This window comes from Cryptomeria japonica, chromosome 8 (assembly GCF_030272615.1).
Source record: "Cryptomeria japonica chromosome 8, Sugi_1.0, whole genome shotgun sequence".
Taxonomy (NCBI): Eukaryota; Viridiplantae; Streptophyta; class Pinopsida; order Cupressales; family Cupressaceae; genus Cryptomeria; species Cryptomeria japonica.
Window position 1 is genome coordinate 229935787 of NC_081412.1, and position 15573 is coordinate 229951359.

The following is a 15573-nucleotide window of genomic DNA, read 5'->3' on the forward strand; positions in this document are numbered from 1 at the left end:
CAAAACTATCTCAATGAGCAATGGATGCTCTCCTAGTGGTGACAAAACCACCATGTGTAGGCTACACAAGCTTTAGTAGGGAGAGGAAGTTGAAGGGGATGTTTTGAAATTCTCACTCTACTACTAGATCATGCAAGAAACTAAGAGAAGATAAAGCATTGGGTATAACTTCAGGAGCTTGACTTCTCAAAAGTAACCCAGTGTATATATGCTATCTCAAGTCTCTTGTCGAAAATGCTTCCTCAATATCATCATAATTCTCATCCTCTCCATAATAATCGCAATCATTAATTATGTCAATCATCTTGCCCTCATCCTTGGACATCTCTATGTTCTCATCCTGCAACTACTCTATCTTCTCATCTCGCCTTCAAAATTAGAGGTGTTCACAATCCTCTTCACATTCTTGCAAACAACTTTCATTTTAACTATTCAATTTTGGTACAACACCCTTAGTCTTCATTCATCCTATATTCATCTATGATATGTCCGACTCAACCTCATACTATATAAAAAATCCAATATCCCTTTCGTTCATGCCATTCAATTTCACCTAATGTACAGTTCACCATAAAATTCTAGGGTGATAGAAATTCTAACTTCAAAACGTCCTACCCAAAAATTGCCCCCTCTTGTCTTGTCTTTGAAGGATGGCATTGAAATCTCTATCGATGATGCTATGGGGAAAGGGGTGAGCCTCTATGAATCCGTCCAATTCTGCCCAGAGTTCTCTTTTTTTGAGGCAAGCAATTGAAATTAATTATCAAAAAATTCAAATTTGTTGGTAGGTTGTGAATCATCCCTCCCAACCAATGCCTACTTTCTGCCAATTTCTCAAAGGGTACTGCAGAAGAACTCCAAAGATCAGACAGCCCTTCAATGCCCCATCCAATTGAACAGCTTCAGCCTTCCAATTTCTAAATTTCTTTGTGAATGTGTCTATTTTTCGAGGTAGTCAATTTGGTTTCTTGAATCAACAAAACATTTGCATTTGTTAATTCAACCCAGTGCTTGACCAAGTGTTGTTTGTTAGAGGCATTTAAGACCCTAACATTCCACAATAGGACAATCATTGCCCCTACAGAAGGGTGTTTCCCTTCCCTGATCCAAATAGTGTTGTGATTTTAAGTTGATCTTTTGCCTTGCTATACTTCTGAGTTCCTACAACAATTACCTCCCAATCTTCTTGCTAGTGTTCTTCCCACAATCTGGTTTTGTTTTAATGGAGGGGATTTGTTCGATTCACGGTGTTTCTTTCTCTCTTTGTGTTTCTTCCCCAAATCATGTTTATTTGTCTTACCCAAATAATAGATCTTGCTCCAAGCATTCTATTTCCCCCTCTTCCATTCACTCTTTTAAGAGTTCCTGCTTCTTCAACTTCAACTACAATGTTGGGACGGGAGCTTGGTCAGTTACTAAATTTTTTGTCTATCTCTGAGATTCCTAGAAATTCACATATTGTTTCTAATTCGGAAAATTCTTCCTCTTTGTTTTCCATATTTTCTCTTCCCATGAGGACCTTGTCATCCCTTCCATCTTCCTCAAGATTGTTGAGGTTTTGATCCTCTTGCTCCTCACCTTCCTTCCTGCCAATCGTCATTGTCTTTGTTGGTTCTTGATTCAAGGGAAATTTCATACTTATTATTGTCTTCGATCCTACTTCCTCCTCCCCGTCTATAACTTTCAACGTGTGAGACAAGTTAATACCAATGCTTCTTCCATAATTTGATTTCCTTCTTTTTGTAGGTTTCTGGTAGATACCAGACCCTAATCTAAACCCTATCAATTCCTCTTTCCCTGCTATTGATTCTTCCTCCACAATCTCTCCTTCCACTACTAGATCTTCTTTTTCATTTATTTTGTCTAAAGGTTGGGGAGACCTCTCCATCTATCCTTTCTCCACTTTTGTTGTAGGGTTGCAATCTAAGGCAATCTCTAATAACTATAGGTTTATGTCCCTTTGCAGGGCTGATGTTTCCTCCAAGAGTTGGGTTAGCTCCTTCTCCTGTCTCTCCTTCATACCTTCCTCTAAATGGCATCCTTAAGTAGAATGGATTTCCAAATTGGGTTGAAACCTGTTAATAGGCCCCATAGCCCTCTCAGTTACGGTAATACTCCCCATGATTTGAGGTTCCTTTATTTGCAATGATGGGTTGAGGTTTGCCTTCCTCTTCTTTGTGCTACCCCCATCATTAATACCCCTCACCAAAGTCTTGCCCTTATAATCTTTCTTCAAATTCTGATCATCAGTTTGTAGTTCTGTAAATTTATTAGTGTTTGTCAAGGACAGGAAAGGCTCCCCAATATCCCCCCTTTCATCCTTAGAAGAACTACTGGTCTCAAACCACTTCCCTAGGATGCATTTACCTCTGGTTGTGCTCATACTGACTTCCACTCTCTACAACCATTTTCCTTTCTCCATAACAATCTCTAAATTATCTAGGTATCTCAAATCTTCATCCTATTCTACCAGTATATTAAGTTCTATCCCTGGTTTACCAAAGAAAAAAATCCTCTTCCACACCTATGAAAGACCCTAGGGCTTCCCCAATATTGTTAAGGGCTGCTAAGTTCCAATATTCTATCGGTAAACCCTCTAGTCTAATACAGCACAAAAATCTCCACATTTTATGTGGAGATGGAATAAAGTTTGGTTCCCCATCAATGCAATAGAAACAAAAACCCTCAAAAAAACAAAGGTTTTCCATACAAAATTTCTTGTTTCAGAAATTTATCCACACATTCAATGAGAAAAAAATCTTTGGAGATCAATTTAGCACTTACTCGTCCTCCATAGCTCTCCATCCACTGATATATGATCCTATCCATTGGATTTCTCATTCTACTCCATATCGTAAAAAAATCAAAATTGCTTAAGTGATCCCATGCCAAAGTTAGGGTTTTTAATAAAATCACAAAGGCTTTGCTTCTCTTATTGGGGGGAGTTTTCCAAGATTTCTCTGCTGCCTTTTGCCCCTCAAATTGATTCTAGGGCCTTCCATGTCTAGGATTAGCATCGCATTCCTTTGTTTCTTGGTTTTGTCCTTCCCTCTTTGTTTTTTGGTGTCTCCCATCTCCGAATCCGCCTAATGAAGCTCTATTGGCTCCTTTAGCAAATTTTGGAATTTCCATTAAACAAGTGACCCCATCTTTCAAGGTTCCTTTTTCTTTAAACTACATAATTGTTCCTGCCAATTCAATATTCCCCTAATTTGCCAGTCGTTTGTCCCGTCTATCAGATGTGTCATGTCTGCTTTCTTTGCCATCTAGGTTTTGAGAATCATTCCTGCCCTTTGCAAGCCATTTCTTATATCATATGGATGGAAAGGCTCGATTGGACTGCACCAGATTTTTCCATTTTTTTCTTAAGCTCTCTCTTTTCTTAAACTAAAAAATCTGCATTCCATCAAGGCTGCCTACACATCATCAAGATGGTTGAATGATTTCTTAACCTGTTCTCTGGGATTCCAAGTACTTTTAAAAGTCCTCCAATTGTGTGTTAGATGACATGAAGCCCCTGAGGCAGGCTGGGATGCCTCAAATGGAGGCAAATGGATGTTCCCAAAATCTCGTAAAATAAAGCAATACCCCCAGATTGGCTCCTAGAAGAATGAAAAATGTCACAGGGGCATCAAGGGAAATATCTCATATGGTAGGGTTCTTCAAGGGTACATTTTATCTCCATCAGTAGGCTCTGAAAACGTACGATACATCTGGAGCAACATAGAAGGGCAGAGGTTGGGTCCCAGTGGAGCACTGATATCAGTACGAAAGATTCTTAAAAGATGAGATTATACAAACAAGAAGATTGCTACAGGTTTCAGTTAGAACATCCTTGAAGAAAAGAAATTCTAATCTCACTAAATTATTAGTAACAGAATTTCAGCTCATACTATGCATGGAAACTCATGAAGATAAAGAGGTACCTTGTTGTGGGCAATGCCTGCAGAGCAGGTGAACTGAGTTTCAGACAAGACTTGCATCCGAAGCTCTGCAACAATTATTGCTCCGCACACCAACATTCTATTCTTGTGGTCTGTGTTATTGCTGCATAGCCAACTTTTCATCATTTCTCTTCTATCTTCACCATCCTAGAAACAAAATTTGTCCAATGTCAGTATCTATTTGCATTACAGCCAATGAAATTCTAAAGACCATAAAGCCGTTGTCTTAATTTCATCAAGCAAATTTTCTGCAGAGAGAAGCATACATATGGCTGAAGTCGAACCTTGCTTCACATCCATTGCATTATTGTAGCAACAAATAACACATAAAGAGACACGTCACATTGAAACTGCATACAACTGGCTATATCAAGCACTTACAGAAAGATTGTCCTGATGTACTCTTCTATTTACATATAAGAGCAAAGCAACCATAACAGAAAACAAGCAGGAGTCCAAACAATCAGAAATACACTAACCTTTGAAAGGCCCACAATGTGTGTTTTAAGAACCTCATCTGAAAACAATTCAACTGATTCAGGTGGCTGTTCTGACAGCAATGCTGTAGCTGCATCAGTAATGTCAAGATATACCTCATCTATAGATGCACGCTCGCATCTTCCCTTTCTTGCCAGCACAGAAACTACCTACAGATTTCTAAAGGTTACTAAATGTGTCAAGATGAATCAAAATGCAAAATGTTTACACAAATTAAATGACTGCAATATGACACTATGCTCTCAGTTAGCTAACCTCAGATCCTGCTTCACGATACAAAGTCAAGTCAGCTTTTCCCCGGGCTACCGGAACCTGGACTAGCTGAATATCCGGACATGCTTTTTTGGCTTCATCTCCCCGCATTGAACTGAGAATAAAAAGCAAATTCATCTTTCATTTCTCAGAAGTCTTCAATAATTCTTCACAAGGGATAGAGTGAAGCATATTCACACTTACCGTTTAACACCAAAGGCACGAGCCTCATAACCCACAGCAATCAAGCCTCCTCCCTTCCAAGAATTATACTGTACAACTGCTGTAGGTCTTCCACGTAATTCTGGCCTCTTCCTTTGCTCTACTGCAAGAAAAAGAGTCCCCACTCATTTGTTACTAATTTGCAAGTTTGGTGGACATGTTATTATGTAAAATTAGGTCAATATAGAAATCACCTACTCAGTTAAAAGGAAGAGATATGATTGGAGTGCATAAGGCATTCTAATATCCTCAAAACTAATGTTATGGTTAGAAATAATTAGATTGCCACAGAACAAGTAAATCTGAATCCTATTGTTTATCAAATTTGGGAGAATCCTTAATCTGCCACTCTTCAAAGATGAAAACCACTCTATAGTAATCTAACTCATACCGAAACACAAAAGATCAACAAAAGCAGCAATTGTGGCAAAAATTAATATAAGTTACCGGTTCCGGTTCGGATTCAGGTTCGGATTCGGGTTCGGATTCGCGGATTCGGCAAAAAAAAAAAAAATTGGGTACGGGTACGGGTTCGTCCATACATATATATATATTTTTTAATTTTTTTTAATATATATATATATATATATATGTTCAAACTTCAAACATCAAAATTATATATGTTCACAGTTCAAACATACAATGTAACTTTCCCATACAATGATACATAAATGATAACAGATAAATGCAAGTAGAATAGGTTGAATGCATGTTTTGATGCATGAAATGCATCATAGAGGGGCGGATTAGGGTTTAGATGTAAAAATAAGATTTAAAAAATTGTTTTTTAATTGTTTTAATTGCTTTCTAACCTGTGGGCCCCGTTTTTGGGAACCCACGGGCTTGGGTTCACCCGGGTCCTCTTGGGTTCACCCGGGTCCTCCTGGGTTTGCCCTGGGTCCCACCCGGGTCCTGCCCAGGCGGCTGGGTTCCCTGTGGGTCCTGTGTGACAGGACCCACAGGGAACCCAGCCGCCTGGGCAGGACCCCGGTGGGACCCAGGGCGAACCAGGCTGGGACCAGGACTGGGCAGGGACCAGGACCAGGACCCAGCCAGTTTAGGCAAGAACTGGTAACTGAGATTTAAATTATCTATTAACACTATGATAAATTAAAATAGAAGTAAGAATCAGAATGCTGGCTTCTGGTGCTCACAGTATATCTCTAATTGCCTTACAATTTACCAAATGGAACTCTAGACCAACTTCTTGTAATACATTGCAAAAGTCAACTGAAGCTATAACAGACAGAGGTGATCTCTTGATACTTAAAAATTACCAAGCCTCTCTTGATTTTCATGAAATGGATACTCAAAAAACTCATGGTTGTACTGCAAATGACTTGTAGAAAAAAAAGAAATTGTAGTGATGTCCACAAATGACCAAAAATAGGTAAACGGGACTTGAAGTGTACATTCAATCATAATAGAAAATTATAATCAGGGTAAACATAGGGTAACTGAATTGTGACTTTGCTACTCACTCCAAACACTTATAACTAAACATTAGAAATATTGATGCTACTCAATCAAGAGTTGTGTCCATGCAGTTTTCTGCAGCCAACCATACTGACTTTGACAGACGAGTGCAACTATAGCCTTTTGTTGTCTGAAAAGATGCATTGTTTTTACTGCGCACCTACATTCTTGGTAGAGTTAAATTGTCAAGCAAAACTTAACATGTATATTTTTGCCATCATTAGTTTCATGAGCTTTATCGTCAATTTTATGTTCTTTAGCTTTATAATTAGCACTTGAATTTGCCACTGAAACCCCCAATGATGATTAAATTCCTGCCTAATGCAAGGCAACAGAAGTGGGTAAGAGGTACAGGAAACCAATAACCCTCCACATTTAAGAGGGGCAGATCCCTCGTATGATTTGTTGTTTAGAGCTTTTTATTCACTTTTGCCAAGCAAACTTGGTAGATGAGGCTGGAAACTGGTGAAAGAGGCAACCCAGAAGCAAGATTATGACTCAGATTTGCTCCAAGTAGCCAAAGATAAAATGGTAAATTTGCAGGAAGTCTTCCTCCAATAAAAAATGTGCAGAGAGCAAAATGGGTGAATAAAATTTGCATGATGAAGACAGACAAAGCATTGAGGATTCAAAGTCACAGGATTCATATGCAGAATGCAACCAATCAAATCCCAACACTGGACACTAATTGAATTTGAAACCGTTATGATATATTATGCAGCAAAGCTCCAAAAGCTCGTGTGAAACCAATATTAGATTCGTGAACATTATTTACACAAATATTGACAGCGGACTACTGAATTCAAAAGGAATAAAGTAAACAATATAATTCATGACAGAATAATCTTCGCATAATGCATACATCACTAGAGCAAAACGGATTTAATAATATCACATCTAATTGAAAATTTGACTTCCATTAATAAAATTGGGCACCTATAAATACATGGAGATAATAAATCACTTCTCAATGGAGGTATAAGAATTCTTTGTTATTCAAACTGATCTTGTTTTATATGCAATTGCAAGTTCAAGAGGGTTTTAGATAATCACCTATAAATACCAACTGCCTCCTTCAACCATCTTCAAACTACCTTTTTCAAATACTTAAGTCATTTTTTTACAAAAGACACTTTGCACCCAACTTGACTTGGAATTATATCATTTTTATGAAGATTCATAAGGAAATCGGTTATTTTGAAGAGCTCCCTGCTTTGCACAAATGCACTCCAACTTCAGCTAGCTCTCATAATTTAAACAAAATTGTAACTTCGTATTAAAGACATGAGACTCACTTTTGTTCCCTAGTCATATTTCAGGTGAATTTGGAATTGAGGGGGGAAGAGAGGTTTTGGGATCTTGGGGAATTACAGTGTCACTTGAAATTCTGATTTTCCACCTAATTCCTATACTTAAATTTCACCTCCGTGAATGGAGAATTGGAGCTTAGGATGCCTTGTGTAAGCTATAATGACACTCCAAACTCCTATTTTCCAGTGAATTTTACCTTCATAAGGAGGAAGTGGACAACTGGACTTTAGAGAGACAAATACAACTAAAGTAGCCATTTTAACTTTAACTCACACCTAGCTCATAGTTTAAATCTTGGCACTCATTTTATTGGCGACACAAAACTTTTAAGGTATTATGATATTCAAATTGGACATTATAGTTCTTCTTTCCTGCTATTATACTTAGCTTAGATAATCTCTTGAGAATATTATTCAAAATTATATGTAGTGTGACCTACTACAATAGGTGGATTTGCACATTCAATAGACATACTCAAATTATAACTTACTTCCAAGACAAGTTAATAGACTTTGAGCCGAAAAACTCATGTTGACTTTTGCTGCTTCACTGGGGCATTTTTATTTTGAATTTTTTAAATCATGCATGTCCACTCTCACCATGATTTCTTTCTATAACCATTTCTTTAGATCATTCAATGATCTTTTTTGTCCATACTGGAAATTTATTATCCCGTTCAAATTATTTTCTTTCACCAGAAATGTCAAAATAGTTTGACGAAGAGTTCTGTGAGGATCTGATTAATTTTAAGTAATGCAAAACGAACATTAAACATTCAACTAGGGGATTGGGAAGCCACCATTCAGCCTTTTACACTTGTTGCAGATTGTTGGGAGCTATGCAACTTCTTCATTTGCATTAATACTCACTGTAAGAGATTGAAATGGTTTGTGCTAATGGTGAAATGTGTTCAGAAAATGAACATGTATTATTTTATGGGCTTCAATTAAATTGTATCATCCATGTTACCATGTTCACCAAGAACCCTGGATGAACCCAGGACACTCCAACCCAAGTTTCAATCCCAGTCTGGATCAAGCCTAGGTCCAACCATAGGCCTAACCATTTAATGATAATCCATGTATGTCTCAGACAGAATATGCTCTCCAAGTGGAATCAACCCAAAAAAAAAACTACAAGAGTAATGCAGGAGCAGCTCTGGGATCATACAACCTTGCATCACCCAAAACAATATGTTTTTTTGTGTGGTTTCTATTCTTTTGGCAGATTTAGAGTGTTATTACAAGAGTTTGGCTTTGTGGTTTTGACAGTAGTCTATATCAATCCTGGGAATGTACCTGGTGGTGGGCCAGGGTAATCGGTTGAGTTTTGTTTGCCACATGAAGATAATGGCCTAATTGACAGTCTTGTGCTTGTGTGGTAATGTATAAGGAGCATATCATTAATTGGAATTTGTTTTAAAACATCATTGAGGTTTATGTATTAATATCGATGACTTGACCTGCCACAAAGTTCAAGTATTCAAATTGGAGCTGTTCTCTTTTACTTAGCAAATGAGAAGGATGATGAGCACACGGTTATACAGAGGGGGCAGTGGGCAGGGTGAATCAGTATAACAATAACTTTTATAAATTTAAACTTCATTGATCAAAATAGCATCAATTACTTAATTCCAATAATCATGCACATGAGAAGAACATGATAACACAATATTTACATGAAGACCCTCATGGGAGAAAACCAAGGCAAATTACTTGCTTTTGCAATAATCCCTTACAAATTTTGTAGGCTTAACCTGATAGAGGCACCAACCCCTCATTCAATTCATGAGAACTTTCCCACTAAAGGCACCAACCCCTCATTCAATTCACGACCACTAGCCAAATAGAAGCACCAACCCCTCATTCAAATATTCACCTTATCAATGTTGCTTCTACAACGGATGATGGATAATCTTTTTCTCAACAAATTTTGCTAAACTTTCTTCTTCAAACTGTCATAATCTCTTTCTCAAATCTGCTATAACCTGATCATAAATCTGCCACAAAAATTATCACAATCTCCTCTTCAAAATCTGTTATGAACTCTTCATATTCTTTTCATCAAATCTGAAACAATCTTCTCATATATTGTTCTCTCTAGATCTGGTGTATATACTTGATCTATCGGCTTTGTTGACTCGCAACACACTTTTTCTATTATTTTCAAATGTTATTTATACCTTCATATCTCTATGAAAAGATATCCCTTTGAATGGACATAGCTTTTAAGTATTGTCACCAGTCCATTAATCACACCCTTTGAATTTTGTTTACATGCTTTTTACTTCCTTATTACTAATCTCTGCAACCTTAATCAGTATTACCTTTTTTAATGTTTTGTTAAACCAGATCGCATCCCTTCCTTATTCATTCACTGCCTACAAAGAGCTGCTTGTGTTAAGAACCTTCTACCTGCAGCCTCACCTCTTAACTTGCACCTTTTGTTCATCACAATGAATACCCACTTTTTGTTGGCAAATACTAATCGTTTTTTTTTTTAGGAATATTATTTATCCATTTAATGGTCGGTTTGCTGACTTATCTTCTAACTAGTTGATGTTCTTTTACGTCTTTTCCTTGACACATAGACCAGTCTCAAAGTCAAACTATAATCGCTGTTCATTAGTTCATAAGCGCTGTCTTTTCAAAGTGTAAGTAGTGCCTTTGCTTTGTTCAATCATCTTGATTCACTGCCCTTGGTTTCATGAAGTCGTTCATAGAAGATTGTTGCACATATCAAAGTCAAGCTTCCTGTACATACATCAATGCTCCTTTACTTATATCAATGTCTTATAGTTATGATGATAAATTACTGCAATATCATAATAACAGCTGCAATGGCAAGTTTCCCCTTTTGCTACTCCCAAGCACTAGATATCATGTGATTGGCTCTCGATCCACATGCCTTTTCCAGTTTAAAGGCAGATCGAGCAAATGAAGAAGACAGTAGCCTAAGGTGAAAAAATCGCATTCATCAATGGCGACCTCTTCTGCAAATACTTGTAGTAAAGAAAGATGACTTAATTTCCAGCAATCGTCAAGTAATCCTTGAGTTGAGAGTGTCAACGATCAAAGCTCTCAGAAACACAACAATAAGGGCATCAAAAGGTTTGATTGGTGATGCAATATGTATTGCATCAAGGAAGGATAATCACAAACAAAAGGAAATTGTTACTGTGATGCAAGATGGATTAGCCCGTAATGTCATGGATACATATGCATATTGTTGTGACCATTTCACACATCACCCCATCATAAATTGGGAGCCCCTTTTTCACTTTCAGTTTTAGGTCTTAGATAGTTTGGTGGCAGTCTGATACTTTAGTTTGAGTAGAGTTGAGTCAGTTAGGTCTCAAGACCTTAGCAATGAACGATTTGTGATGATCATTTCATTTGATCATCATCATCATATGCCTTCAAAACCACAGATGAAATGTTGAGTCTAAGTATGGAGAGGTATCAAACGAAGTGAAATGCTTGAGAGGTAGTCATGACATAAAGTGATGATGAATGAACCTTGTCAAGTCCTTGAGATGAATGAAGCAAGTAGATGAAACAGCAAGATGGAAGAAATGCAGTCACTTCCAGTGACCCTTCAAATCCTCAACCAGCTTCACTGTCACTTCCAGTGACACCCAAGATCTCCAACTTACCTCTTCAAGCACTGCCAATTGGTGGTCAAATCTCCGACCTACTTGGTGTCATTTCCAGTTGCTGGTCCAAAGTCCGATCAGGTTGAGATGATCCATATATTTGGTGAGATCAACATTTCTTGAAGTCAATACCTTAGAGTTTTAAAAGTTAATGATGTTTGAGATAAATGAAGTTGCTAATGGTAAGTGGATTCATGTTGAAATGCTAAGTGAGCAAGTCACTCTCATACTTTGGTGTCACTTCCACTTGATCCTAAAATCTCCAATCTGCCTTATGCACTTCCAGTTCAAGGCAAAACCCACGATCATTGCCAGTAGTGCTTCAAAAACCCGATCAGCTCATAAACCCTGCCAGTTGGAGTCAAAAAGCCCCAACTTATTGCATAACTTCCACTTGAAGGCAAAAACCACAACCACTATCGGTGGACCCCTAAATCTCCAACCATGCCAAAAGTACTTCCAGTGAGCATTCAAATCCCCACCCAAGGACAACAAGAAGCAATGTCTATGTTAATGAGAAGTGGACGAATTCAATATGCCAAACAAAACAGAAGGAATGATCAAATGAGTAATCAATGATGTTGAAAGGCTGTAGATGACAAAGGCTGGAAGCCTTCACTTCCACTGGAGGACTAAAACCATGAACAAGGCACTGTCAATGGCCATCCAAAAACCCAATCCATTTGATAAGACTGCCAGTGAAGGGTGAAAAGTCCGACAACCTAAGAGTATTTCCAGTGCCACCTTAGATCCACGAACTTCTAGTTAGAGGTGAAAATCGCAATTTTGGAGATGACTATTGCTGGTGACCCTTATAATCCACGATAAAGGAGAAACATGTGCTTAAGCACTGAAAGTGATAAGAAGGGGGGCCTGCTTAGAAGATACACGTTTTTATTCAAAATTTCAAAACAAGAACAAGTCGGCCTATGCATTGGAAATCAAAATTTCAAAAAACTAAATAAATGCAATGAAGAAAGTCGGTCTTAGGATCAAGAGATGCACCCCTTCAATGCCTATAAGATATAAATTGACCATTGCATTTGATCAATAATCAATTGCAAGTTGATTCAACTTCAGCGAATTTGTCTTCTAAGAGCAGCGATTTGTTTCTATATCAGGCAGCGACCTTTTCTTCCAGCAATCAAAGTGAACTCACCCTCCAAGACAGCGAATTTACCAGCAAGGATAACAATTCTGATCAAGCAAGGCAACGAACTTTGTTCCCATTCTAGCCAATCATGGCGAACTCCATTGGCAATCAGCGAATTTAACATTCAACATCAATGAAATTCATCATTGCCACAGCAATATCTAATCAAAATAAGGATAATTTTGCCGAATTAAAGGCTGATCTGAGATTACCAGTGAGATAAATATTTATTTGCAGGTCTAAATTGAGTTTTGTGATCATTTTTATTAAAAATCAGACCTAAGATTGATGCCAATACAGCTACAGGACTAGGGTTTTGAAGAAGTTTCAGTCATAAAATCTCTTTTGCATCATGTTTTGAAGCCCTCGAATTGATCATTTACAAGCTTTAAAAAAAATTCATGACAATTGATGATTTTGTTCAAGTACAGTCTGAATTTACAAGCTAGGGTTTTAGATGAAAGCCTAGGATTTTAGCAATTTGAGAGGATTTTAATGAATTATCAGCTTAGAGAAGGAAATTGCTAACCTAGTTGATTAATTTCACCCTAGTAAACATTAATGTCATTAAATCCCTAACTTAGACAATTCTTGCAAGTAGAGCATGGCAGCCCCAAAGGCAGGAGTAGTTCCAAGGCAAACCCTCATCAAGGAGGAATCGAAGGGAGTGATACCTGAATCAAAGATCACATCATTGTGGAGCAATGTTGGAGACACCAATCTAGGCCAGATTGACATGAAGAAGTTTCAAGGTCCCCCATATACAAGCAAGCCTTCTAGATTTTCAAAGAAGATGATAGAGAGCGGGATAGTGCAAGCAGCAGGCTTCCTTCCAGCTATCCAATGCAATGAGTTGATAGTCGAGTGTGCTAAACACTATGATGCCAACACAAGAAAGATAGTAACACCTTATGGCAAAGTACTTGCCTACCTATCCGAGACAGCCATCAACAAAGCCTTCCACATACCTGATCACAAAGGCATGGTCTACAAGAGCAAAGAAGGAGCACACGCGATCTTTGAAGATAATCCCAATAAATGTCTTGGAATAATCAACAAATATTGGATGTTGAAAAGCAAAGCTGACATATCCAAGATACCCAGCAAGCTTCACAAGAATTGATTTTAAGGAAGAAATTGGTGGTTTGATCACTTTGCTCAACCGAGCTATGGGAAGTTTTCAAGCATCTCAGTTTGAGAATTGGATGTTCTACTTCATGGAAGCAATGTCAACCGGTGGAGAAAAGATTAATTGGGCAAGAATCATAAGTAACAACCTTGATCTACAACTGAAGAGGCTTAGCGTACTAAGACATTTTACATGAGTTCATACATTATATATTCACTTGCCAAAGCCCATGAATATGCAAGATTGATGTATAGAGGTCCAATTGGAAATGGAGCTAGAGAGATGAGAGCATGTGAATCCCACACATAGCTGCATTATCCTAGCAAGGCACATTTCAAGAGGTTGAATGATGCTTTCACCATGCACTTGAGAAGAACACTGCAAGGTGGCATCCATCAAAGATTATAGCCACAGGCAAAGAAGTTGGTAAAGAAGTATGGTGCTTGGTCTATCCAATTCTCCAAGTTCACCTATATAAGAGTTCAAGGATGCTCTTGTCCACCATACATGTTACCACACTACCCTACCAACAAGATGGTACTACTGGAGTTAGTCAGACAATTGATCATCTATGACAAGGTCCAGAAAAACAAACACAAGACAGGGATTGCTTTTCCCATCTCAATTGGACTATCAATAGAAATGTGTCCATCCCTACAGGCAACTGAGAAATCAGAAGAAGAGTTGAGATCTTATTCCCTCATCCTGTATTCTTCCAGAGAAAATTTTGATCCTTATGGCAACATGAGAAGAGCTAATGTAAGGAGGAGGCACAAGCATAAGCTGCAATTAGAGGATAATTGGATGAATGGCCAAGATGATTTAGAGATAAGGAAGAAGATGTGTTCTAGGCTACCAATTGACATCGTCAAGATGTATAGAGTTTTCAACATTCTAGATCAAGCACAAGATAGTGGAAAGCGCCTCCAACCTACTTATGAACGAGAGAAAGACGAGAAAGTAGAAGTCAATTGGATTGATGTTGAGATCATTGATTTGAGAGACTTGATGAAGCCAATCTTGGCCTACACACGACGATGGGTAGACATTCAAACTAAAAAGCTGAAGAGCCAGAATGCATAGATGACATTTGATTTGATGGGAGATTCAAACTCATCCGACAAAGAAACAAAAAGTATGAGCATGAGTGAAAGTGCAACCCAATCAACTCACTCCAGAGGCTCAAAGAGGAAAGGAAGCCATAAGGATCAACACACAAAAGGCATAAATCAAGTTCAAGTCGTCCTTCTACTAGTGTCTCATTTATACATGAAGTTGAAATGAACCAGACAACCACCAAAGAAAGTCAGCCACCCAAGGGAAGCATAGATCAAGGTGTGAACGAATCCATGGAGTCTACAATTCAAGATAATTGGTGTGAGAAGGCAGATAAAGGGAAGCAACCCCAAGTACAAGACAATTCAGCAGCACAAAAGCAAGCTAGCAACAAAGCAGCCGAAGATGAGTATGTGGAAATAGAGAAAGAAGATGGTGAGGTAAGTTCACCCCAAGAAGATCAGCAACTCAAAGAGGTGCAAGTGGGAGAGGAACGATCTACTATCCCAACGTGGCTTAGGGAGGGATTAGCAAAGGAAGTAATAGTAGTAGAAGAGGAGCCTACAGATGATTTGGACAGCTTCCTGAATAGAGCTAGAGAAACAGTCGAAAAGAAGAAAGCCACAAAGTTGTCCAAAATTACAGAGGATAATATGAGATCTTGAGTTATACAAATTGCCACTCCAAGAGTAGACAAGCCCGAAGATGAGATCACAACAGATGAGTATGACTTGGAAACGATTGACTTAAGTCCTCCCACCACTGAGCAAGCAATGGAAGATTTGAATGACACAGTGACGACAGTTCATGATATGTTGAAGGTTGAGGTAGAGAAAAACAAGAAGCTCGAGAGAGAGATGAATACATTGAGGAACTA

At 38.2% G+C, this 15573-nt stretch overlaps 1 protein-coding gene across 5 annotated transcripts in view; it reads right to left on the reverse strand.

Annotated features, from left to right (window-relative positions):
- The window catches only part of LOC131078975 (DNA polymerase eta), an 88726-nt gene that overhangs the window by 39581 nt on the left and 33572 nt on the right, over positions 1-15573 (reverse strand). For all 5 annotated transcript variants that reach the window (XM_059209838.1, XM_059209837.1, XM_058016836.2 and 2 more), the window contains 4 exons: positions 4899-5019; positions 4698-4809; positions 4424-4591; positions 3927-4091 (listed from right to left, as the gene is read on the reverse strand). In XM_059209838.1, coding sequence (XP_059065821.1) covers positions 3927-4091; positions 4424-4591; positions 4698-4809; positions 4899-5019 — 566 coding nt within the window. The remainder of the gene's footprint in view (positions 1-3926; positions 4092-4423; positions 4592-4697; positions 4810-4898; positions 5020-15573) is intronic.